A 27,048-nucleotide genomic window follows, 5' to 3' on the forward strand; every position below is an offset into this window, starting at 1 on the left:
GTAGCCCAGGGAGGCCTTGAACTTTTGACCTTCCTGCTTCCTCCTCCCAAGTGCTGGGATTAAAGATGTGTGCCACCATTGCCTGGCCTCTGTGGTTAACTAGTGGCTAGCTCCGCACTCTGATCTCCAGGCAAACTTTGTTAGAGCACAAACAAAATGTCAACACAGTTGTCCTGAAACTCAAGGCTGGAGCTCCCGGGAGGACTGGCACCTGCTAATTCCCAGTCACAGGGTGGTGCGCGGTTTTTAGAGGGGCTTAGTTGTGACCTGACCTCCTGTCTTAATGACACGCTTTGTGCTTTGGGTTCACGTCTGTTTCAGTGCCAGAGCGATGGAATCAAGTCAGACCCAAAGGGTTTGCCCACCGCGCAGCAGGATCACCCCTCTATGCAGATTCTCAGCCCGAGCACAGCCACACCAGGAATAGGACCTATGGCCAGCGGAGCTACTTCCCCTGATGAAATGTGGGTGTTGGGTCTGGATCAGGCTGCTGTGCCCAGCTGTCCTGCGCCTAAGCTGGTAAGTCACTGGTACAGACTGGTTGAGATGGTTTTTAAGAGTCCTTTGTGGTCAGTGTGCTGGAATGTCTTGTCAACATTCTTCTTCTTGTGCATCCTACCCCACCTCCACCTCTAGACACAGGCTTTCCCCCCCCCCCCCACCCATAACAGTAAACCGGAGATGGAATCCTGGGAAGGTTGAGGGGGTGTGTATGGCAGCGTCAGGAACTGGTCTGTGGTGAAATTGTCTGAGAAGAGGGGCGTGTGTAAGGTTGGTATATTAGCTCTTCCAGGTGTGTACAACCTGCAGCCCAGGGACCACATGCAGCTAAAGATAGCTGAGAATATGGCCCCAAACAAAATCTTATATAAAACATGAGCTCTTTCTGTAACTCAATTATGGAGTTTTTTGAGCGTAAACTTTGTCGATGACAATGTCATGTTGTGGGTGGATATCCTTGCTAGAATTTCTCTCCTTGGGGGCCGGTGGGATGGTCCATGCCTAATTTAAGAAAGTGAGACCGCTTTCCTGGATAAAGTATCAGGACCATTGTGCCCACTCTGACTCTGTCTATGGGACTGTGCATAGCACGTGTTCATCAGCTGCCGGCACCCGGGCCGCCGGACAGACTTAGTCCAGGTTCTACGCTGACCCTCAGGTCCTTTTGGAAAAAAAAATGAAGGTGAGGTCCTCTAGGATGCCTGACTGCTCACAGGAAATGGCTCCTATGTTGCAGGCACCTGCTGCCTCACTGGTGAGTCACTTAGAGAATGTTGGGCCCCAAGGCAAGCCTGTCTAACAAGGACTGTAGGCGCCATGGCCAAAGACAAAATCATGTCTATCTGTCAGCCCTGGGGCCGGGGCCTGAAAGTCCATAAAGTGGGGACAGAGAACTCTTCAGTGGCCCTGGAACCCAGCACTCTGCCACGTTCCCTCACCTGTACTCTGCCCCCCACCCCACCCCAGTGGCTTTGTACTATTTCTACTTTTTGCAAATGCTTTCTGGACTTGTCTGTGTCTTTTTCAAAAACAATAATCTGTCTTTGTGAACATATGTCTTGAGGAAGGAATCTGGGGCTCCCCCCCCCGCCCCCGCCCAGTAGACAGACCTGTAAAGGGGTGTCCTCAGCATCCTCATCTGGTTAGAATGAACCCTAATTCCAGTGGCAACCGGGGAGACTTGTGCCATGGAGCACAGGTCATGTAGGCCTCTTCCTGCCATCCCTGAAGGGGTTTGGGGGCTGGAGAGGAACCTGGTCCTGAGATGGCAGAAAGCCAAAGCATGTGGCTGAGATCACGCTGTCTGAAGCAGCCCTCACAGCCGGGGTGGAGCCGTCACCTTTCCCCGGATGCTGTCGTCCCCTGAAGGCTCCTCACCTCCCCACCCTGCATCAAGATCTCTGGGCAGTCCTCTGCTGTCTTCTGTGTGTACCTGAGAGTAGTCCATTTCCCTCCTCCGCAGTCAAGAGACTCGGATCCCTCCCCTGATGTAATGTTTCTTCCTGTGGAATTCTGAGAGGAGGCTCCCGACTGCGTCCAGTTGTTCAGCCAGGGAGAATCCTGTTGGGGGAAAGATTATCAAAATATTTGCCATCCTCGCAGGGAGCATTTGCCGTGGTTGCTGGGGCTCTGCTGGATGTGCGAGGCGCCGTGGTTCCTCCTGGCTTCTGTCTGCATCCGCCTGCTGAGGAGGCGAGGAGTGAAGACTATATTTAACCCATAGGTGGGAGCTATATTTATCCTCTGAGCCCATTAGGGATGCTCCAGTGCAGTGCAGATGTCTGCCACTGGCACATCCAGATAAATATGCATTTAGGAATTGTCTCCTTTGAAGCGTTAGATGGGATCAAACTCCGAGTGTGGTAATTAGCATATTCCTGGAGTCTTAGGCACTGAGACCCCCAGATACAGTAAAGAGCCCTGAGTTCTGACACTTCTACTGGTTCTGACCTTGACCTGAGCTTGTATCCTACCTAGCCTGTGGAATGGGGAGGGGGCAGCAGGAGGTCTGATCTTTGAGTGGCAGAGAAGCTTCTAGGAGCCTGGTTGTTTAAGTTCCCCTTCATAAGAGATTGAAAGACCCATTATGGGCTTCACTGTCCATCTTTGCATTTGTGCATGTGTGTGTGTGTGTGTGTGTGTGTGTGTGTGTGTGTGTGTGTGTATGTGTGTGTGTGTGTGTGTGTGTGTGTGTGAGAGAGAGAGAGAGAGAGAGAGAGAGAGAGAGAGAGAGATGTCTCGAAAGTGGTGTCTGGCTATGAAACAAGAATTCTGTGAACATGGGCTGTTATCATGGCCCTTCCCACTCTTACATTTTATGGACTGCAGTTCAGACCTTGGCAGTCATTCTTACAAGGATGATGCTTTGTTTGAACAATGGGTTGAGAAATTGGCTGGAGAAAGAAAAAAAAAAAGGTTCTTCCTGGGATTTAAAAATGGAGAGGGGAGGGCTAAGAATGAGTGAGGCCCATAGGTCATCTGTTCACGGGCGTCTTTTGCCCACCTTTCTCACCCGCCCATGGCACACCTTTAGCGCTGTGATTTCACCTGTAAGGGAGTCCTCGGGGACAGGGTCAGAGTCAGGGAGTCTAATTTCCCCGAGATTGGCCTGAAACAGTCATCAGGAAGGGGAAAGGTTGTAGGAAGATGAGCTTCAGTTACTCAGACAGAGCTCCACAGATGTTTTCTGCTCTTTGTAACTGTTCTCAGTCTCTTTCTCCCCAAAGAAGACACTTTGTATCTGACAGTCTGGGTAAAAAACAAACAAACAGATAACAAACAACCCAGAGACCACGTGCGAGCCAGCCATCCAGGGATTCAGATGGAGAGTCCCTCAGGCTGGCAAACTGGCCAAGGACGTTGCTTCCCAGCAAAGTGTGGGTGTCTTCGTCTGCAGAACGGAGATAGGAGACTCTCCCATGGTTGCTGTGGGCTGACCATCCCCACATCCAGCACAGGGCAGTCCTCCCCTCCGTGCCTGAGCTGGAGAGGTGCTCTGCTTCCCTGTCTGCCTTCTGCACCAAGCCGTAGAGGCAGGAAGCAAGGATTCCTCCTGTAGGACGCTGCTCTCTTTCAGACAAGGCTGGAATCTTCCTAGAGGTTTCGGGCAGGTTAGAACCTGTGTGCTGCCACCAGCAGTGGACGCTGCTGAAGAGAAGCTATAAATAGGAAAGAGCCCAATGGAGAGAACTCAACAGACCCTTCTCACGTGGCTTCAGCCACACCGTGGTAGCTTAGCTTGGCTAAGGTCTTGGCTAGGGAATGAACAACAGAAGTGGTCACAGGCAGACAGGATGACTCTTCTCCACACATCATCTTCACCCTGTTCAGAAATGGGGCATTAGATTTGGGGTGGCCAGGGCCAGCGTCATGAATAGTTCCCTTCTTTCTTCTGGTCACAGAGGCCTCAGGGCTGGGGGCGGGTGCTAGGATGGAGTGGAGAGGATAAATGGAGGTGGGTATAAAATAGTCTATTCGGTATCTCAACAGGCTAAGATCATGAGGCACATCTGGTGGAGTCCCCAGGGACGCCAAGGCCCTGGCTACCTTCTGCCAGCTACTGGGTTCCTCTGGCGCTCTCCTCATTGCTGACGCCAATATCTTCTCCATTAAAGTCGTGACCGTCTCAAATGGTACCTTTTACAGACTAGAAACAGGGACCCTCTTTTCCTCGAAATGCATCTTGCCCCGCTTGGCAACTGGGTGCACAGGTTGGGTTTCAGTCCCAGTTGCTCCCTTGGATGGGCACCCACATCCAGTCAGCAGCACGCACAACTCCGCTTCCCACTCTGTGATTTATGCACACTGCTCTCGAGCTGCCTTCCCAGAATTCCCTGCTCCTGACCCCACTGATCCTTCCTATCAGCAGGGCCAGCTTTATAGGTTGCAAAGTTAGCCCCACACTGCCAGTTTCCAAGCCCGCTTTTGAAGTGGCTGGTGATCCATTCCAGGAGTGGGTCAAAGGGCATCTGAAGGGCCCCACAGAATGTAACTCAACAATATTCTTTCTGACATCAGTCAGTACTCCAGGCCAGATAAAGGTCCACTTGGACTCCTATGGGAAGGCCCCCTGAGAGTCCTCTGCTTACCCAGAGGCCAAGGGCAGCATCCCCTCTATTATGGGCATAGAGTGTGTCCCAGAGTCATGGCGGTGCCGCCATCTGTCCTAAGGTCTTCATCTTAGGAGCTTTCGAGGTGGGGTTTGTAACCTGCCCCCCCCCCCAAGTCCTGCTCAGGATTCCTAAGGTAGGTGGCTAAGTACATTAGTGCTGTTCCTCCCACCCAGACGGTTCCTTCACCGATGGCCTGGCTCCTGGGGCACAGGGTGGTCTGAAAACATGACATTTGTGTGATTCTATCTCTTCCCGCTTTGAAATTCACAGTTCCTGTCAGAGTATCCAGACCACCTGTTTAGACCTGAACGATCTGAAGCCAAGTTTCTGGCAGCTTTGCCAATAACCAGGGGGGCCACTCCCCCAAGGAGCAGAGCTAGAGCTGGGCTGATTCCTGGGTGGTCCTGCCGCTATGAGAGGCCCAGGGAGGAGAGGTTTGGTGTCAGACACCGTCTCCATAGGAGCAAGGAGGAGGCTGCTCTAGACCCAGATAGCAACCTGGACTGGCAGAAAATGTAACGACGAAAAAATCCACCGACTTCAGTTCTTGCTGAATTTGCCACTAGGACCCGGTCATGGGAGGTAGTTACAAAACACCTCTGAGGAACACAAACCCAGATACACGGAGCCAGAAAAGGAACTGGGGTGCGTGTTGCCAGCTGAGGGAGGAGGCACAGAAGAAACACTGGTATCCATGACATGGAGCGGGGGTAGGGGGGGGAGTGGGGGGTTAGGAGCACTTGACGGGCTTTACATATAGTACAGAGGTGGAGACTGGGCTTGCATCTCAGAACATCGCTCAGGCGACTAAATGAAAGATAGACTGAAGAAAGACAGGACAGGAGAGAGGGAGACGAGCTGGGAAGCCATGGACGGCGAGGTGGGAGGAGATGAACACTCGGCCTGGAAGAGAAATAGGAAAAAGGGGAGAGACCCCCCCATTTCAAGGGCTAATTAGGATAAAATACCCAGGCTTTCGGTCAACAGTGTGTGGGGGGGGGCATGTGTATGTGTGTGGGGGCAGTGGAGGGCATTGTGGAGTGTGTGTGTGTGTGTGTGTATGTGGGGGGCACTGGGGGACATGTGTGGTGTGTGTGTATGTGTATATGGGAGGCTTTGGGGGAGCACACGGGGACATGTGGAGAGTGTGTGTGTGTGTGTGTGCGTGTGCGTGCGCGTGCGTTCGTGTGCTTGCATGCAGAGACAGAGAGAAAGCAGGGTCTAGGACAGTTCCTGGGGTTCCATCTTGGAACCAGCTGGATGGAGGAGCCATCCCGGCACAGGGAAATACAGCTAGTTTGGGGTGAGCTGGGCTTAGGAGGTGCTGAGTTTGAAATGTCCGTGCCATAATCAACATCCCCCAAACGATTTGAATGTTAAAACCTAAAGCTCAGAAAGCAATTTTCATTAACACTGTGGTCACATATGTGGTGACCAGAGACAGCGGGCTGAGCTCAGAATCAGATAGGCTCGTTCGCAAAAACGGTTGTGGAAAGAAGACTCACGAGGAAACCGGACTGGAAACTCCTGAGTGTCCTGAGTAAACGGTGTCTCAGAGGTCACAAGATCAGGAGGATTCACAAGGGAGGAAGTGAGTAGCGGTGTCCAGTGAAGCTGAAAGACCAGGTGGTACCGGTCTGCACTGCACTCACTAATCGACTCACCAAGAGCTGAGAGTCCCAGGGCCTCTAGCAGAAAAAAGAAGATGGGAAAGAGACACAGTAGGCAGAGGGGGAACAGCGACTAGAGCTAGACACTTGGGGTATGGGGGGCCTGCGCAGCACACCCGCCTGAGCTGGGCTAGCTAGCTGAGGAGAAGCCATAGACACAGAAAAGAGAGAGAGGGAGAGATTGATGGGGGAGGTAGAACATATAAGGTGGACGCATGGATGTGCAACGGGAGGATGCCGGCCTGATCCTCTAAAGTGGGAGGAGCTTGTGGTGAGGATGACTGAGCTGTTGGGTCCTAGGGTAGGTAAAGGGAGGATGAAGAGTCGAAGGCTGGCTGGACTCAACTTCTAGATGAAGTAGAGTTCAGCCGAGCTTGGAGATCATGGGTTCATGGTGGACTAAGCCTGTAGGACTGTGAAGCATCTCGGAAGATTTTAAAGTTCCGGAGAAGATGAAGGAATCTGAGGCCATTGGAGACATGAAGAGAAGGATGTGGATGGACTCAGACTGGCAACAGACTAGTTCATGTGGCCAACCATGAGTTCCAAATGGCCGGGAAAGGAATAAGGAAGCGCATGAAGGGACCGATAGAGCATGAAGATGCCCATGCATGAAAGGACAACATGTAGAGGGCAGGGGATAAGAATGTCAAAAAGGGGGTGTCATGAGGGCAGCAGGAGGCGACTGGAATGTCATGCTGGAGCCAGGTGATAGCAAGGTCCAGGTGGGGCCTGGGGAAGTGGACACAGGTGTAGGTCACTGGAGTTGGGAGTGAGTTTATTTGAAGACTGGAACTTTGGGGAATATTGTTACCGGCAGGGAGGAGATGCCTTTGAAGACTACAGCCTCCTCCAGGTGACTGAATAATAGCAGTTGTTCAGTGGGTAACAACAGGAGATCAGTCCAGTAGGGTCTCCAGTTGGATCTCTCAGTTTAGATATCTAGAAGAGGAACCCTGGAATCTGCATATTCAAGCTCCCCACTGGCTGCCATGATCAGGCAAGTTTGAGAATATTGCTCTGAGAAAGAGGAAAGCCTCCGTGTAAGGAAAACTGGGCCGCGAGAAGGATGGCTAGAGCAGGATGGAAGTGAAGGATGAAGAAGAGAACAGGAGAGCTGTGGGTAGGTTATAGAGGGCACCCATGCTCAGAAGCCTAGCTTGTAGGACAGGAGCAAGGATGGCACTCTGGGGTCATGATTGGGCTCTATCAGGGCAGCCCAGGCTCCAATGATGACAGAGACACCGTCAGTCCCTGGAGAGTTCTGCCGTGAAAACCCTGCTGCCCACTCACTTGCATGGTATCCTTGTGGGGCGGGCTGCCTGTACGCCCCTGAGCAAGTAAGCATTGAGTTATTTGTGGCTTTGGGTCCTTTGTTCTCTGATGCGCTGTCTCATGTGTGAGCAGGGGAGTTAACGCTTGGTCAAACTCCATTGCCATTGTTTCTTTGGGCGCCTTGTTTTTCTGTGTCTTCCTGCTCCTGGTTCCCACGAACAAATGGCCAGTGCCTCAGTCTCCAGTTTTGTCTCTTAGGGATTCACGAGGGTGTCTCAGGAATCTAGAGCTGGCAGTAGACTGACACACACATGGAGTGGACAGTCACCAGTGTGATGTGACAGAGATGATGTGACCAAGGAAACCCGTCTATTCCTTACTCTCCATATACAATCCCTCATATACCTGAAATCCTGGACTTGAAATGACCAAGTGTGGAGGGACAGACCTGAGTTGTAGCCCCCTTGTCTGATCAGCATTCTGACCTCACCCTGCTTAGACACACAACTTCTCAGAGCTCCAGTTTTCGTCTAGAAGACAGAGATAGTGATAGCCAGCTCAAGAGCCGTCTCAAGGACTGAGCAGGCAAAGCACATGGAGATGCCTGTGATGTGTGCTGAAGCAATGGCGTGATCACGGAGTCACCGGTACCCACACTCTGCCCTGGGAGCCCAGAGGAAATGGGAGGGGGCCAGGAAGGCAGCAGGAGAGTTATGGGGCCCATGTCAACGACCGCAGAGGCATGTTGCCTGTCCTTGTGTTTGGATTTTGTGAGTAGTGAGCTAAGAGTATTTTTTTGTATGGAGAGCTTCAAGGTCAGAGACCACCCTTCATTCAGGGAGACACTTCTAAGTGTTTGTGACTTGGATACCTGCATCAAGAAACAGAAACCAGAAATTTAATCATCCGACCCAGTCCTCTGTGACTCACTGCAGAATGTGTGGGGATTTATTCGCCGATTTCCGTCCATTTGTCAGTGAGGAAGCAGGGCTCTCACTCCCTCTGTGTTCATGAACCTGAGACATACAAGGTCACATGCAGATCGCACACGGCTCAGTCTTCCTGGAAATGCTGACAACTGAGACGTCTACCTCCCACACTCACGGGGACGGGTTCTGTGACGGGGCAGAGGCCAGGGTAGTGGTACTCGGAGTCCCCAAGTGCAGGAAGAAGGACTTTCCCTGCCGCTGCCTGGGGTGATGACGGGGACATTCCTTTACCGAGCAGAACATTGCCGAGCCCTGGTAGTGCTTCTTCATATTATTCACCTTGCTTGCTAATGTGCAGGTTCTGGGGCAGTGCCCCTGGGTGGGGCTGAGGCTTGGCATTTCTGACAGGTTCCTGGGGGATGGGGGAGGCAGCTGCTCCATTGCTCCTGGGGGAAAAGAAAGGCCCCCCCTGTGAACCATCTACGGCAGCACCTGTGGTGTCTGCCACGGAGGAGGCTTGAGGGAGGTTCTGACCATCAGAGAGAGCATTCCTTTCCCCCTGGCCCCCACCCTACTGCCATGTCTAAAACTCCTTTGAAAGGTTCTGTTCGCAAATATTGAGTCTTTCCCAAGCATTATACACCTTGCTAACGCTCTCTTACTCCCCTTGTTTTTATTCTTTAGTGCTGGGATTGGATCTTGTCACTGTGTGTGGGAGGCACACGTTCTGAGCTGTGTGTGTCCCATTCTGCTAGCCTCTTGCAAGATTCACTCTGCCATGCTACATGCTACTCAGGCAGCTTAACCAGAACATCTCTGCTCCCTCTGGAGAGCAAGGGTTCACGCAGAGGGAGGGTGCAGGGCACAGAGCAGGGCAGTGCAGATTTGAGGCCTTTCTAATCCCAACTATGTTGTGGCTGGTTACGCTGCCTTTTTTGTGCCTGTGTTTTCTCAACTCTGAGACTGGCTTCATAACTCCTCCTTTGCCCTTCTCTGGATAGCTGGAGAGATTCACGGAGTGATACGTGATAAGGTCTGAGCCCACTGACCGTAAACATAGCTGTTATTCAAAATCGGGCTGTTTCCTCCAGCAGGACATTGAACGCTCAGCCCCTCGTTGCACACACGGAGAGTGTTGCGTTCTCAGGGGCTCCCTCCTCGAATTGGACTGTGTCAACCTTTGGGAACTTTAGTCCTGTCCAAACGGCCACCACCCAAGAGGAGTGTCCCAAACTAACTCGCACACCCACTCCTACACACTTGTGATGAGAAGGGAGGGATTCCTACGCGGAAGGAGCCAGAGAGGGAATATCAAACCGATAACCTCCCCCGGCTGTCCACTGGCTTTCCCAGCTGTGTTTGCAACGGGAATATTGGCACTTACACGCGGCGCCACAGGTTAAAGCTCACTAACCTGTGAGAATTCCGTGCATGTATACAGCGAAGAGTTATTTTAAGAAATGCACTGGGAGACATAGTTCATCTCCATCCCAATGCCGCTTTTACTCCTTGTATTCCTAAGGGCTTTTTAAACATTTATGTTAACTTTTCATTGTGGTGTTTTTTTTTTTAAAGCATACTCAAAAAAAAGAGTTCGGCAAACATTTTGTTCCAGGAGGGCTCTATTTTATTCATGTCTGTGGGTCTTTTGTCTACACATATGTCTGTGTATCATTCGAATGCCTGGTTCCTGCAGTGTCCAGAAGAGGGTATATTATCTCCTGGAACTATGTTACAGGTGCTTGTGAGCCACCACATGGGTGCTGGGAACGGAACCCAGGTCCTCTGAAAGGGCAGCAAATGCTCTGAAGTGTGAAGCTATCTCTCCAGGTCCCCAGAATGACTTTAGAACTCACTATGTATTCACATTACTGTCTTAACCAGATTGGTTTTAGATCACACTGTGAAATGGGCTCATTTGACATTTTTGTTCTCTCTGTCATATTCCTCTTACCCAAAGCAGCCTTTGTAAATTCACCTTTTTAACCATTTCAAACACAGTGTGTGTTGGGGGAGGGGTGCTGAGTGACCAGAAACCTCAGCTTTCCACATCTACTTGAATTTCCTCCATGGCAGGACATGGATGGAGCATCCACAGGCGTGTTCATAGGTGTGGACTTTGGTCCACATCTCAGCAATCAGAGGGCATTATGAGTGAGTGACAAAGGTGTGGGAAGATAGCCATGTCCTGGGACTACATCCTGTGGCTCTTAGTCAGAGTCAGATGTACGATATTCGTGCTTTGTTGAGTGGGGAAAAAGGCTGAAAACTCTGGAACTCCCAGACCCCAGCAAGGTGTTAATTCTGTGTCTCCTGTTTTCTCAGGCATGTGGCTGCCTCTCGACTCCCTCTTTCCATTTATCCTTGAAGAACCAGATGCTGTCAGGCTGTCCATCAAGAAAAAAGTCAACAAACAATGTGTTAAAGAGGCGATAATTCAATTTAAGCAGAGAAAATAGACTGTCAAATGCTCACTAACTAGCACGGAAGATGTCATGTGTCCTTGTTATAAAGGATGTGACTATTATCAACACTTTACAGGTGGGGAAACTGAGGAAAAGTGAGACAGTTGCTAAGGATTATACAGTTAAGAAGCAGAGACTAGGATTCAAAACCAGGTGTGTCCAGTTCTGAAAGCAGGGTTGCCTATTTACTTATCTGGAGGCGTTACAGCTTTGCCACTAAGAGCACAAAGTCTGAGCCAGATGGTCTCAGTTCAAGTTAAGCTGCTTTGCCTTTTGCTCTGATGCCTGGACAGAAACTGTCCTTCACTCAGAGAAGGGGACAAGAATGGTTCCGCCTCCCCAGGACCAGTGGTGGTGCAGGCTTGTAATTCCAGATACTTGAGAGAGAGGCTGAGGCAAGGGGATCACAAGTTCAAGGTCTGTTCCAGTTAGAGAGAGGGTTAGGGGTTAGGGGTCAGCAAAGACAACTTGGTGAGACCCCACATCATTTAGAAAAAAAAAAAAAGAGCTCTGTAAAGCTCTTGGATAGGCAACTTGGTGGGTATTTTCATAATCCATGACTTAATTTACATGATGCTCTTGGAATAGTAGCTGTAGATAGTAAGTGCTATGTACGTTATTTTTAATTATGAAGGCAATCGGTGTCCGTCGTGGGGAGGAATCAAACAGCTTAGAAAAACACGGAGGAAATAGGAAAGTCCCTTTTGCTCACTCATCAACTTCGCCTTCTCAGACTAACTGATGGGAAGGCTTCCCAGACTGTGTGACTGTATACATGTATTCTACACACTCCAACACCAATGCACACTGATACAGAAGTTTGTTTTTAGATATTGCAAAGACGTTAGGAAAAATAAGACAGAGTCTTGCTGTATTCCCGAGGTGTACTTCAAAGTGCTGGGTTCGAGCTACCATCCTGCCTGTGCCTACCGGGTAGATGGGATTACAGGTTAAGTCCCAGGTCTGGAAGGGCAATGCCATTCTGTCTTGTTTGCTTTTCCCTCGATGCTCCACAGCTGTCTCTCCTCGCTGGAGTCGTCAGCTGCAGTCCGCGCCGTCGTACGGACAACGGTCATTGAATGATGCCTGACGCCCTGCCAATGAAGTGGCCATAAATGTCTTTACATTTAAACCTTGGTATGTTCAGGTGAGTGAAAAACCTCGAAAGTCAACTTTGCTCTAGAATTGTTTAGTACCTCTGCCTCTGCACAGGTCAGTCTGGCCCTCCTGCATTAGGGGTGCTGGTGGCTGCACTTCCTCCAGCTACGCCCCCCACTTCCCTCTGTCCTGGGACAAAGTCACTCATCTCACCGCTAGCCACCCTGTCTCTCCATGGGGGCAATGCATGCGGGACTTACACTGAGCCCTTCCCCATCAAATGGCCAAGTGGCCACCACTAGATTTTACACACGTTTGTTTCCTCTGACTTTCCGTAGTTAAGTGGACACAGACACGTATATTACCTGCATATTTGAAGTTCCGGTCCCCCCTTCATTTTCAGAGCACCAGCAGTCTCTCCAGTGTCGTCTCCCGGCCCCACAGTACGGGGACCCTCTGCTATCTCTGCTATAGCCCCGCTCTGGCTCACTTTGGGTCTGGGCTATTTCCAGAGAGGAAGTCCTGGTACTGTGTTCGCCTTCCTATCTCCCAGATTAGAAATGCTTCCTGATGGAAGACGAAGAACAATGATTGTGCTTCTTAAGAAGTGTTTCAAATGCAAATGCTCGCTAGACGAGAAGAAACAAAAGGGAGGACTGCCTAGAGGAGAAAGTTTCAAGCTTTCGGAGTTCCGTCGTGTCCCAGAGACATTTTATTTTATTTCCCTTCTAAATGTCAAATTAGTTAAGAAGCAAATTAGCGGATGGTGATGAGACCAAGCAAGTAAATGACGACCCGGTGTGGGGGTGCTGTGTGTTTAGAGCATCCTGAGCTACATACATAGCAAGAATCAAACAAACCATAATGAGGGGGAGGAGAGGCAGGGAGGGATAGAAGGAGAGAGACGACAGAGAGAACAGAATGCAGACTTTGGCGATGAGGACAAGTCCTGAAGTGGCCGGGTCAAATGCGGACAAGCAGGTTGAAATGGACCTTGGAGAGAGAGTGAGCCAGCGTTGCCGGGCACATTTCTTTCGCCCTGTCGCTATTCAGTAAGCACCGAGTGAGGCCCATTAAAGCCATAGCCCTCATGCCATGAATTCTCTAGCCAATGTGGCAACGAGTAAACAGCTGTTCTGCCAGCCTCTTGGAAGCAGAGCGACTGCCCAGCTTAGTAGACTGGGGATTGCCATGGCACCAAGTCCATGGCAGGAACCTAGAGGGGAATGCTCTGGAAAATATTGCAAACCTTGCTGCCATGGTCAGTATCGGAGCTGACAGTTCCCTGTGTCACTGATTTGCTATATATTAACTTCAGGGACTTCTCAGCTCCTCTTTCTACAGTTGTTCAAGGTCGGGTTTTCGATTTGGGCCTCATCACAGCTGCCTGTATCTCTTGCTCCTTTTTCCCCCCTGGTGGGGACTCTGCAGAGCTGAAACCTCAGGGATCACTCCAGCTTACTGTGCAGTTTGCCCCGGTGCCTGCTGCAGCTGCCAGTCAGCACAGGATGTCACGGGACAGGACTCAACAAATTCCCCTGTGGATCCACAAAGTTGAGGGTCAACTCCAGGCTGAGTACTTACTCACTGACCAAGCATCCCGCGGAGCCCTGAAGTCATCCGAGTGCTGTCCTCTCAGACATTTGCTGGACCGAGGCAGTTAAGGGTTTCCCTGTCTAAAACTGCAAGAAGAGGCTAGCACACAGCCTGAAGAATGATGAATACTAAGACTGTTTATGGCACAACACAAAAAGCATTCCATTTACTTAGCCTGCAGGGAGCTTTAGGATGGAGTATAAAGATAAACGGCCAAAGGACCTGGACGTCTGCAGTTCATCTCTTCATCTAACAAGTACTGAGTAGTAATCCTATGCCAGGCCTCTTGCTAAGAACAAAACAAAGGCCAACCCACACATAGACCATACATTCTATAGAGCAATAAATATTAAACAGCAATAACAAAAACAAACGTAGAATTAGCAACAGCAACAAATACAAGGAGGAGAAGGAAACTCTGCGCATGTGTAACTGGAGAACCTGACCCATGGGAAGAGCAAAGGAAGGCTTTCTGCCCAGCAGGACATCTGAGCCCAGAGGACTTAACCTGCTTTTGCATCAGCAACAAGGAGGCCACGCCGCTCCTCCTGACCCACGGTCACGGATCAGACTTTGAAAAACACCCGGTGTTCCTAAAGCTGAGCATATGTCTCCACGGCCAGAGGCAGCTGTTCTCAGGCTTCTCTGCATCTGTCATCAAGCTAGGCATTACTCACTGAAGACTTTGATCATTTTCCTTTACCCTGCCTGGCAGCTAGGGCTGGACGGACCAGGGGTTAGCCTTATTCTGCCACGTACCTCTCACGTGACTTTGAGCAACTCATTTAACCCATGAGACTCACCTCTTTGCAATCCTGAGTGGGTCAGGAAGAGCTCAAAGCTCCTGGAGCACTCAGGACAGCATCTACATGTCTTCACTCCTACGCCCACTGTATCTGTTGTCACTACAGATTACTGAGTCCTGCCAGCTTAGCTCCTGGTAATGACTTTGGTCCTTCGCTCCTATTCCCACTGCCACCAGCCAAGAGAAAGCACTTGTCATATGACAATGACTATTGCCACAGCCTTCCAATCAGCATCCACAACTTGGCTTACTTTTCCAAGTGCTTTCTTGAAAGAACAGTGCTGTGCCTCCATCCCCTCTTTAAACCGATATGATAGAAAAATTATTTACAGCTCTTACCGTGAAAAGCTAAGCTTCCTAATATGGAAAGAGGCCCTAAAATTGATAGGAATAGAACCCACAGATGGATTTTGTTTTTATGAAAACATGGGGATCTAGAGAGTTCTTGGCTCAGCAGCTAAGAGCACTTGTTGCTTTTGCAGAGGACCTGGGTTCGATTACCCGTACCCACATGGTGGCTTCCAGTTCTAGTTCCAGGGGCTTAAAGACCCTCTTCTAACATCCTTGGGTACCAGGCATGCACATAGTGCACAGATATATATGCAGACAAAACACTCAATACATATAAAGTAAAATAACTCTAAAAAAGGAAATATAAACTCAAAAATAGAAAAACAAAGGACTAGTAAACATGAAATGTATGTATCCTCACTTCTTAAAAGAGGAATGCAAATTAGAATTCATATTTTACTTGATAAGCTGATGAAAATTCCAGAGTTTAATAATATCCTCTAATCAGGCTGACATTTGTAAATTGGCATAATTCTTATGGAAAGCAAGTTGCCATTATTTATCACAATTAAAAAAGCATATACTCTTTGAATCAGTAATTTTTAATTGTGGACATTTGCTGTATGGCTATACTTGCATATTTCATTCATTGTAGTATTCCTTGTACCAGGTAAGGCTTGGAAACAAGATCGATGTCCAGGAAACCCAGTGCCTTCTTTTGACCCATGGAGCACCAGGCATGAACACAAAGCACATACATCCAATCAGGCAAAGACTTCATCTACATAAAATAAATACATCTTTAAAATTTAAGAAAACTGCATCTGAGGGAGTTAGGGTTATGCTCAGTTGGTGAAGTTCTTCTCTAGCATGTGCAAAGCCCTGCACTCAATTCCTAGCCTTGTATATACCAAGCATGGGGTTGCATGTCTGTAATCCCGGCACTGACTGGGAGGCAGGAGGATCATATAGTAAATTCCAAACTAGCCTGGACTACATGAGATCCTGTTTTTAGAAAAAAGAATCTGTAGTTGGGAAGTAGGAGGGACAAGTGGGAAGTAGGGGATTAAAGGAGGAAGGTAAATGTGGTTTTTATATTCACGTACGAAAATGTCATAATGAAGTCACTTTATATAATTAATATGCACTAATAAAATAAATGAGAATGTGTCCTTATCCTCTAAACAATACAATGTAACAAGTATATACACAACATTTGCATTGTATTAGGCACTACAAACTAGAGAATTTGGAGCACACAGATATTTGTAAACACTATACCATTTTCTATAAGTAACTTGAGCATCTATGGATTTTGGTGTTTTGTGGGTTTTCTTTGAGCCTCACATGGGTAATGAGGAACTCTGTGTGTGTGTGTGTGTGTGTGTGTGTGTGTGTGTGTGTGTGTGATACGGAGTTTTAATTTGTGAATTATGTGACTATTACCTAACCAAAAATTAAATTTAAATATTCTTTTACTCCATTAAAATGCACTCTGATTAATTCCTATTACTGTGTAGTAATCCACACATATTCACATTAGATGAAAATGGGAAGCATGTGTAGCATGAATTGTTAGAAGGTCTTGTTAATAAAAACAAACCCGGAGCCAGGTATTGGGGTAAACACTGGAAGATCAGAGAAACAGAACCAGCCACAGCTACCTCACCTCATCAATTCCTCAGCTGATCTTGTTTCCTCAAACTGGAAGCCTCTGAGTCCTCATCCAGAATGAATCTCAGCTGAACTGCTGCTAAAAGTCTAAAAGCTTAACCTGCCCTAGTTCCTGGTCCTCACACCTTATATACCTTTCTGCTTCCTGCTATCACTTCCTGGGATTAAAGGCGTGTGTCACCATGCCTGGCTGTTTCCAGTGTGGCTTTGAACTCACAGAGATCCGGACAGATCTTTGCCTTCAGAAAGCTAGGATTAAAGGTGTGTGTGCCACCATTTTCTGGCCTCTATGTCTATCTAGCAGCTGTTCTGTTCTCTGACCCCAGATGAGTTTATTAAGGTGCACAATATATTGGGGGACACAATATCACCACAAGCATGTCATCAATAATATGTTTTCACAGTCTGAAGGGAAAATTAAACTTGACAAAGAAGGGTAAGAGGCCTGTGTAAAGTCATACAAAATGGTCTTCACATCTTTGAGGTGAGGACTGCCCCTTGACACAGCAGTCAGTGGCCATTTGAGTCTACATCTCACCCTATGTTTTTGCAGTTCGCATTAAGCGGTAAACAGTTCACAAATAAAGGGGTCTCTGCTCCAGTGGACCCTGGAGTTCAGTAGACCTGACCAGGGTTTCTGCCCGTTCTGGGCAGCTGATAGCGCACTCTGACTGCTTCACGGCAACCTTGGGAGAGTGAAGTGTGATGACTCTCACAAGTGGCTGTTTACGATCTTGTACTCAGAGACAAGGCCAGAGCCTTTGAATGTTGTGTTATAAAGCCTTCAGCTGACTTGGCCTCAAAATCTATTGGAACAAACTTAATGTTCTGGAACCAGGTCACCTTTTAAAGGCTACTTCAAAGCAAAACCAAACCAGTGGCTCTTTCAGCAGTGACATGGGGTGGGTGGGTGGGTGGGGGACACAGCATTCAAAGGAGTTATTGTGTAGGTAATACATATACCAATAAAGGTCAGGGCTCTGCCTGTAAAGTTGGAGGGTAAGGCAGCTTATATTTCTACTTGATTGGTTAACATGCTCTGGGCTCCATGGATCGGGATGTTCCTTTCTCAGTCCAGATTCAGGATGTTTCCTTCCACAGCCTCTTTCTCTGCTCCTACAAGAATACCCACAATGCAATACATAGATTGGTTCACTTGATTGGCATGGCATAAACTAATAGGGTTTTCCTTTCTTTTTTTCAAAAACCACCAAGTTCCTCAAGTTTACTGATTTTTTTTTTTTAATTATTATTCTTGAGTTTGTTGTTAAGGCTGACTGTGGAATTTTTCACTCCAGCCATTCTTTAGCTGCAGAGTCATTTGGCTCATTTTAAAGATGTGCCTTCCTGGGTCCATCCAGTTGCCCATCTATGATGGTTAGTTTTTGCCATTTGGAACAATCCAGAGTCGCCTGGGAAGAGGGAGCATCAGTTGAAGAATGACCCCCGTCAGATCGGCCTGTAGGCATGCCTGTGGGGGGTTTTCTTGATCAATACTGATGTGGGTGGTGTCACCCCTGGGCAGGTGGGCCTTAGATGGCGTAAGAAAGCTGAGCATACCATGGAGAGCCAGCCAGTGAGTCCCATTCCTCCCGGGTCTCTGCTGGAATTCCTGCTTGACTTTCCTTGACAACGACAAGGGACTGTAACTTGTAAGCCAAACAAACACCTTTCTCTCCCGAGTTGCCCTTGGTCACAGCATTCATCACAGCAACAGAGAAGCGAAATAGGACACTTCCTAAATAAAACACCCCGCCTGTTTTCAGTTGAACTTTCTGGCTTATTCATGTGATCTGAAGGTGTTCTTTATATATTCTGTATACATTTCCTTTATTAGATGTGTGTATTGCTTATGTTTTGTCTGTGATTTGCGTTTTCATTCATGGTATGGGAGCTCTTAATGTCAATTATGTCACTGAGCAGTGTGTCCCAGTATAGTTAATACTTCATGTATTTAAGGAATCTTTACAGCAAGGTATTTTCTAATAATTTCTTTAGTGTTACTACCGTTTTTACCTTTTATATTTAGATCTAAAATCTATCAGGATTTGATTTGGGGTGTGGTATGGGGTCATTTATTGGACTGTGTACAGTCTCCCATAGGTCAAGCCACCAGATAGTGCAGATGTGTCTCTGGATTCTGGTCCACTAGTCCTTTAGTCTATGGTGTGTGTGTGTGTGTGTGTGTGTGTGTGTGTGTGTGTGTGTGTGTGTGTGGTTTCTGTGACTTTATCAACAGGTTTGATAACTGCTAGTATGGGGAGCCCCACGAATCCATCTAGTACTGCGTGCACCTCCCCCAACTTGGCTTTCCAAGCTTCCGTGTTGAGAGTGACTGATTTGCCTGTTCCCAGGCTTGTTCACTGTGGTTACCTCGGTCTTTGTCCCATCAAAGCCCTTTAAATTGAAAACCAGCCAGGTGTCTGCAGAGCCGCAGATCTGTTGGGTAATTAAATAACGCCGGGAAGGGGGAGGAGTGGGTGAGGCGAAGCCGGCCGGTGGAGTGGAGTTCCGTAAGGAAGAGTTCGACCTACACTTGAAGTCTTGCTTCTCGGGGAAGACACCGGGGGAGTCAAAACTCTCAAATCCAGGCGGAGGAGGGCCAGACGAGGTCACCGAATGTAAATGTCGCGGGGGGTTCGGCCCAGCCCGGCGAATCGGCTGGGCGGGGTGGGGCCGCGAAGCCGCAAATCACCAGTTGAGGGCCAGAGAGCGCGCCGCGGGCTCAGAGCCGTGCTTGCCGCCGCCGGGCCGGGCGGGAGCCGGAGCGGAGCCGCGGTGCGCACCGAGCAGCCGCGCCGGCCTCTCGGCGGACGCCCGCGGACCATGAGCCGCCCGCGCTCCCGGAGCAGCTGCGGGGCGGGGCGGGCGGAGCGGCGCTGAGCCGCCACCCGGGACCCCGAGCGCCGCGCCGGGAGGTGAGTGTGCCCCGTGCGACCCTGCTCAGGCTCCCGGGCTCCCTCGCTCGTCCTGAGACGGGACTGGGGAGTTCTTTAGAGAAAAGTTAGGCTCGGGGAAGGGCGCAGCCCGCGTGTTTGCCCCCTTGAGTCCCCATACATAGACTCGGCGTGGGGGTGGGGGTGGCCAAAGTAGGAATGAGACTTGTGCCCTCGGGGTCGTCGGATCCCGGAGCTCCCGGGAGTGGAGCTCCGTGATGTGCTTCCAGCATCTCCACTCTTGGCTTCCCGGACGGTAGCATCCCGGGCGCTGGCTTCCAGACCCGCTCCGGACCCCTTCCCAGTCCCGTCCCGTCCCGTCCGAGGCCGGTCTAAGTTGGGGAGATGAGGTGGCAAAGAGGACTCTGCTGGACGCCGGAGGCTTTCTCCGCTAATCTCTTGGGAAGTTTGCAAAAGAAAGTGAAGGAGCCTGCCCTGTAACCGTTGACAACATCTCCCTCCCCTCGCCTTCCCTTTGTTGAGAAAGAATGAATAGTTGGTTGTGTGGCTCCCCTTGAGTCCGGGAGGGGAAGGCAAAAGGAGGGAGGGCCGGGTCGCAGCCCATCTTCTTTTACCCGTCTAGTCGACTGCCTGCCACTTAAGAAGTTTGATCAGGTGTAGACACTCCTCGAGGCAGCCAGTGCTGGAGGACCGCGCATCACAGGACTCAGGTTTAACTGTCGCTTGAGGCGAGGTGGAAAGGGGAGCCACCCGAGTCTGTGTTTGCCTACCGCAGTTAGGCAGGAAAAGTAGAGCCCCGACTTCAGAGATTCCTTTAAACCTTGACTCTTATCTCCCAAGGTTCCACCGACCTCTCCATGGCAAGTCCACTGGGCCAGGGAAGGTCGGTTTCAAAGTGGATTATCTCACTCTGTGTTCCCCCTGGTGGAGGTGAGATCCTGAAGGAGGCTCTGCAAGGCCGAGTGGGGGAAGCCCACTGGCTAAACCGTTTGCCCACCCATGACTGTGCCAGGAAGCCTCCTGAGGATAAAGAAAAGAGTTTACCATGCCAAACGCTCCCGCAGCACCCAGCACCGACTCCCTCACAAGTGCTGTTAAAAAGCCTGGCATTTCCAAGATGAGTAACCAAGACTGCAGTTCCTATGGATAAGAAAGAACTGCTTTGTCAGATGGGTGCTAATCTTAAGAACCTTGCTCTGTAAATCCTTCACTGTATTGCCTGAAATACAATCCATGGAAGAATTATTCATACTTCAGTCATTTGGCTAGACTTCATAAGTTTATTTCAAAAGAAAAGGATACCCCCGACTCCTAAAGCCAAGCCAAAGTTCTAAGTGGAGAAGCCAATTTTGTCTGTGGGGTAGTCCCATCTGTGGGGTAGTCCCATCATCTGCCCTTGCTATCTGACTTTGCAGAAGACAGGGTCACTGATTTGAATTGTACTTTCTCTCTGTCATGGTAAGAGCAGCTGAGGCAGTGACATTTCCAGTTTGAGATGTAAATGTTCTTGAGGCCCTTTCATCAGATTGCCATGTGAGTTCAAACTTGAAAATATCCCCCGTTTCAGAACCAGAGAAAAATCTAAGCAAGTGGGCTGTTTATCTTTGCCTCAGCTGGCAAGATCATCAGGTTTTACGGTTCTGTTTTAGAGCAAGTGAGTTGGACCCAGCTCATTAACGTTTCAAAGCTCGGTGGCTGACCTGGAAGGCAGGCAGCAAGGCAGTTAGGAGTTTGTTGTGAGGCTCACTCATGTTTTCAGCATTCCCAGAGTCTCATACTTTCCCTATCAAGATGGAGCAGCTGACCTTTGTGTGTATTTCAGGATCTGGCAGTCAAGCCAATGGTCAAAGTCTCTGCTGGTGTTTGTTTGAAAGCATGCGTATGGTTCACTTGGTGTCTATGCCCTTTTGTGTCTGTGTCCCTTGGCTTGGTGTGTTTACATCTGTTCTAGGTTGAAACATCTCGCTCCTCACCCTCCCCAGCCGTGGTGGGTGCTTTCATTTGTGAACTCCAGCTTCAGTAGGGACAACAGTGACTAAGCTATGCAGACATGGTCCCTGCCCTGATTGGAGATGTATTCTTGCTTGCTGTGCATCAAGGACTTCATTATACGTGGTCATATTTAATTTCCACAACAACCCATGGCTGTTAACACATTTAACAAATGACCACCGACTGCTAGAGAGGGGTGTGGCTTGTCGCAAGCCTCATAGCTACCAAGGCAGAGGCAGGGTAGAGGTTTGAAGTAGTAAGTACTGGCTCCAAGACCCAGGTTCTGAGTCATACCGTTTTGATTGTCAAAGACCAAATGGTACACCAGAGTGTTTAATGGCATCACCACAGAAACATCTGCAAGTGGAGAATACACGGGAGTCCGAGTTACTGTTCTAGCCCTTAGTCCCAGGCTTCTGCCTGTGTGGGACTGCAGTCCTTCCCCTACCTGGGGCTGCCTTAGATCTTCTCTATCCTGGTCCCTTATCTTTTTCCCCTCACATCTCATGCCATTGGTAACTCTTCAGAAAGGCCCTGCCAGACCATCACATCATCAAGTTATCTTTTCCTCCAACCAGCATCCGCTGTCATTTCTCTCTGTTCTGTTTTGAATTCTTTGGAGTACTTACAACTTGGGTATTGCCTGGTTTATTTTCTTGTTTATGTGGTTTGGTTGGACTCCCTACATCTCAGCTCAGGCGTCTCGAGAGCAGAGTGTTATTATAGCCCCATCCCTGGTACACTCCAAGCCCTCACAGAAAATGTTTTGAGTGAATGAGTGTTATTCCCCCAAACTGGGAAAATGAGCTTGAACTACCAACATTTACTGTCAGCTTCCTATATAAATTTTAACCTGGCAAGGTCAGGGATCATTTCTATATTATTATTATTAATATTATCAATACTATTACTATTATTGTCTTGAAGACCATGCACAGTGTCAGCCATATTTGAGGCTTTCCAGCGTGTGATTCTGTTGCCCAGGTTGACGGTTTGAGTGACAGGTACTCTCTGACAAGGAGAACCCCCAGGGTAGTGCTTCTCAATCCTGGCTTCAGATTGGGCAATGCTGTAGAGCTTTAAAAATGCTGATGCTGGTGTCCTGCCCGCAGAGATTCTGATTTTAGAATCTGGTTTGTGGTTGAGCCACACTGTAAATATTCCCTATAGGAGTCTTAACATGCAGCCAGACTGAGCCCTAGGTTTTGGTATTTTAGAGCTCACCCTCTGCCTTGGTCCCAATAGGCTTGAGGCAGCCATGGTGAGAAGTAGGGCTGTCATTCATGTTTTGTTGATGATTCCTGGTAGCCTGGGAGATACTTTCACATCCGCTGTTATAGGTGACTGTAGCTGAAGTTTTCCTGGTCCTGCCTGGCCCACGGTCAGGACAAATCTCTCTCACCCACCAGTCCCACAGCCGCTTAGACCCAACCGAGTAAACACACAGAGACTTATATTATTTACAAACTGTATGGCCATGGCAGGCTTCTTGTTATCTAGTTCTTCTATCTTAAATTAACCCATATCTATTAGTCTATACTTTGCCAAGTGGCTCGTGGCTTACCTGTACCTTACATCTTGCTTGTCATGGTGGCGGCTGGCAGCGTCTCTCTGCCTCAGCCTTCCACTTCCCAGAATTCTCCTCTCTCCTTGTCCCGCCTAGACTTCCTGCCTGGCTACTGGCCAATCAGTGTTTTATTTATACAGAGCGATATTCACAGCAGGTGACAACACTCAGTGCTCTGGATTCTTCCCTTTGTGTTGATGATTCCATCTGACTCCATGTCTAACATAACAGAATCTGGCCTACACGGAACTGTCCCCTGGCGCCTCACACGCAGCTCCAGTTGGTGGCCTCATCTTCCTCCTGCCTGGACCCCTTCTGAAACCACTTGTGCTAAGGCACCATGCCGTCCCCCATGGCCACGGCTTTGCCTTCCTTCCTTCCAACCAGAGACCTTGAGCTTCTAATAATCCTTTGCTCTGTCCTGTCCTTTCTCTTGGCCACTTCCTGAGGTCCGAATCCTTCATTGTTCTTCCTGGTTTACTGCCACCTGCCCGAGCGACAGCCTGGCTTCCTTTTCCCTTTCCAGATTTAAAAGAGTCACCTGCCCAGGTGCAGTCTGGACCCCTCCTGTGCAGGTCTTCCCTGGCGCTCGCCAGTCAAGTCCAGACACTTGGGCAGAACCCTTGAGACTCCATGGCCTTGTCCTAAGCTGTAGGTCTTTCAGGAAACGTTTCTCAGCCTCTTCACTTGGCCTGCCGTGACCCAGTGTGTGGGGTTGCTTCCACTGCCTGCATGGGCCTGGTGTCACAGTGTCCTCTCAGAAGGCTTTTCCTGAGACGTTCAGAATTTTGTCTCTGTCTTTTGGCTCTCTAGGAGTACTTCTGTCCAAGTTAACTGTTGTTCCTTCCGGCTCGAGGGTTGCTGTTTGTGAGTTCTGGGTTGGGGCTCCCTGTATCTTAGGTCGAGAACTACTTAAGTGTCTGTTGAATTAGAAATAGGAAAGGCAGATGTTAACACTTTGTGACCAGAGGATGTCTTGAGGTGTGGGGTACTCAAGGGCATGGTAGAGCCTTTTAGTGCGATGGCAAATTCCAAATCAAACTTGGATGTCCAGAGAGGCCACGCACCAGAGTCACTGGGGCTAAAGTCACTTTTGCTCTTCTTGGCTCATGGAAATAGACTTGGTCAACAGCGCGTGTGTGGCCTTTACACATGAAGATGTTTTGTGTGGTGCTAATGGTGTGTGCTGTGGTTCTCTCCACCCCCACGCCCCCCAGTTATCTCTGAGGTGATGCAGGCCTGTCCGTGAAGAAGAAAGAGCCTTGAACAGAGTGAGTTCACTGCTGTGAGGGGTGGGGGCCTGCTGCTTGATGTGCGTCACTGGTGGTCAGGTAGAGGGCTAGGGAGTTTCGATTTCTTTCTTTTAATAACAATGATTAACACTGAGTAAGTGCTGACAGTGTGCCAGGAACTGGCCAGGACAGGACGGGAGGGGCCCTCCCTCCCAGGACTCACCGCCCTGTTTTTCTCCATCCCTGTGCGCCAAGCCTTCTATGTGGTCTCACGTGCCGAGGACAAGCCTCTGAATTAGCAAGGATGAGAAAGAACGGAGGTCGGGGTTAGGACTGTATCCTTGAGTGTATCCTACCCAGGTCCCAGCACTGGCGGACTTTTCTCTGTTGCACAGGGCAGTGGGTTCGTGTGGCTTCGCATACAAAGTGGGTTTCCTTTGCAAACTCCCTTCATCACGCTGCTACCACCTCGGGGAGCTCACAGAGTGGTCGCTGGTGAAGCCAAGTCGACAGTTCTGTAGAGAGCCAAGGCTAGCGAGTGAGGAATAGGTGCTGGGACCTGAGAATGGGCTGTGGAGTCCAGCTGTCCCGCGGTGACGTGCAGATCCTGGTAGGATGTCATAGGCCATGTAGGACATCTTCTGGGACTTTAGGTATCCAGGGGAATGTTACAATTGGATTTGTATGTCGGCCTTGGTGGGTCTTGTACAATTTGGCCTAGGTCAAAACTATCGTTTGGAGCTTTAGCACTGTTCAAGGCCAGTGAGACAGACTGCCGGCCATACGTAGGGACAGTTGGAGCTGGTATTGCCTTCTCCCTGGAAAGTTTCCTCTTTTTCTGTGCCCCCCACCCCTTTCTTAGGGTCTCTGCCTTCCCTTTTTCTTCTTCCCTGACTTTACATGCACCTGTGGGCACTGCTTAACCCTGCTGGTGGCCGGCAGGTTCCTGACTCCTCTTGGAAAGAATCGACAGGGTGTTACCACCTGATGGCTTTCCAGTACAACTGAGCATGCGGATGTGTGGAAGAAAGAGCCGCCCCTGACCTCTGACCCCTGTCCCTGCCTTGGTTAACTAGAGTACACTGATTTTATTTATAAAGCATCCAGTCTTTGCCAGAAAAGCTGCCCTATCATTGTGGGTAGCACAGTTTTGGTCTGGCACGGTAGAAAATCCCAGCAGCTAGAGAATTCCAGCCATCTCTGCCTGTCTTATCATTTGCAGGGTGGTGGGAATCAGGGTAGCCATCATCTAACAATTTATAGTATTTCTCCTGGTATTTCTTACTGAACCTATCAGTTCTTCCTTATCAGTCTTTTTCCTTAATTGCATCCCCCCACTGCAATAATGATAAAGATGGCCCACATGCCTCTAACAACTCTGAGATGTGCTCATCTATTTGGATTTGCTGCCCACCCAGTTGAATTTCTCTACAAAATCCTGAAAGAGAGAGATGAACAAACTATCCATGCTTACAATGTTCCACTAGTGATGCCTTCAGGCATTATTTACCTTTTGATGTTTCATTTCATTTTTTTTTTTCCAGTTTCTTCCATATGCTTGAAGTTGATTCTTGTGGATGGTTATCTTAGCTTGATCCTTCCCTCTATTTTCCCTCGGCAGAGTTGAGAATCATGGCGGCGGGAAAATTTGCAAGCCTTCCCAGAAACATGGTTGTGAATCACCAGTTCCCCTTGGCCTCGTCCATGGACCTTCTGAGCAGCAAGTCCCCTCTGGCTGAGCATCGCACAGATGCCTATCAAGACGTGTCTATACACGGCACTCTTCCACGGAAGAAAAAAGGCCCTCCTCCCATACGGTCCTGTGACAGTGCCAGCCACATGGGTACCCTCCCCCACTCCAAATCACCACGACAGAGCTCACCTCTGACCCAGGACATCATCCAGGAAAACCCACTGCAAGACTGGAAAGGGGAAACTTTCACCTTCAGGTAACTCCTGTCATTTTATGAGTGAAAATTATTTGTCTAGAGGGCTTTATGTTAACCATATGCAAAGCTGTATGACTCCCTCCTTCCCTGTCTCTCTTCCTTCCTCCTTCCTTCCTCCTTCCTTCTGGTGTCAGAGGACCCAGGGCCTTATACGTGTGAGAAAGTGCTCTCCCGGAGCTCCATCCCTCACCCAGGTGACTAGTGTAACTTCTGAAGCTCTCACTGCGCCTTAGCTGTTACCAACTGATACAACCAGACTTGTTTTGTCTTTATTTCTCCCTATCTCCCCTCCTCGGCTACTGTTGAAGCAAATCTCATTTTCGAATAAACCTATTTTATCTAAGTATATTTTCGAATGTGCCTTTTAAGGATAAGGACTCTGATTTAAAGTATAACTAACCGCAACTTAAATATAACAGCTTTAAAAAAACCATTTCTTCATATCATCTAATATTTGAGATCTAAAGGATTTAAAAATCTAACTTGCTACATTAAGACTCTCAAAAGAAAACACATTTAAAAAAATCATAGCATTGGATTAAACCACATTTAATTCTGTAGCAATGCCAAGGTATATGTAAGTCAGGATCCAGACTTCCTTTAGTTGCTACTACGCCAAAATTAAAATTTGTGTGGCTGCATTACCGGATCCGCTCATGACAGTGTTGTGGAAGGATGGATTTCTCCTGCTGAGGCCAGGCCTCTGCTAAGGAAGCCTCACATCTGGGAATGCTGCTTCTCTGGCTTCCTGGTGGCTGGGCTGGGTTGCCTTCTGCTCCTTAGAGCCGGTTCGGGAACTGGGCTCTTTTCCGGTAGTTGAGTGGCCTGTGATGGTATCAGGTAAAGAAAGGGCGGTTTCCTCCCTTATCTTTCTTATTCCACCTTGTAGCAAAGAAAGCTACTCTGATCCTGCTCATTTTTTGGTTCCATCTATGTATTGGAGTATATTGATCTTATAGGCCCCAGGGTCTCATCAGGAAAGTTCTCCCCAGGCC

At 49.1% G+C, this 27,048-nt stretch overlaps 1 protein-coding gene across 1 annotated transcript in view; it reads left to right on the forward strand.

The window, feature by feature from the left end:
* Nucleotides 1-18,911: 18,911 nt before the first annotated feature.
* Bcar3 (BCAR3 adaptor protein, NSP family member) overlaps nucleotides 18,912-27,048 on the forward strand; it is a 110,649-nt gene continuing 102,512 nt past the window's right edge. The window contains exons 1-2 of the mRNA XM_028881449.2: nucleotides 18,912-19,334; nucleotides 25,726-26,053. Of these exons, the coding sequence (XP_028737282.1) occupies nucleotides 25,737-26,053 (317 nt within the window). The 5' untranslated portion in view covers nucleotides 18,912-19,334; nucleotides 25,726-25,736. The remainder of the gene's footprint in view (nucleotides 19,335-25,725; nucleotides 26,054-27,048) is intronic.

The sequence above is a fragment of the Peromyscus leucopus genome, chromosome 6, assembly GCF_004664715.2.
Source record: "Peromyscus leucopus breed LL Stock chromosome 6, UCI_PerLeu_2.1, whole genome shotgun sequence".
NCBI classification, from domain to species: domain Eukaryota; kingdom Metazoa; phylum Chordata; class Mammalia; order Rodentia; family Cricetidae; genus Peromyscus; species Peromyscus leucopus.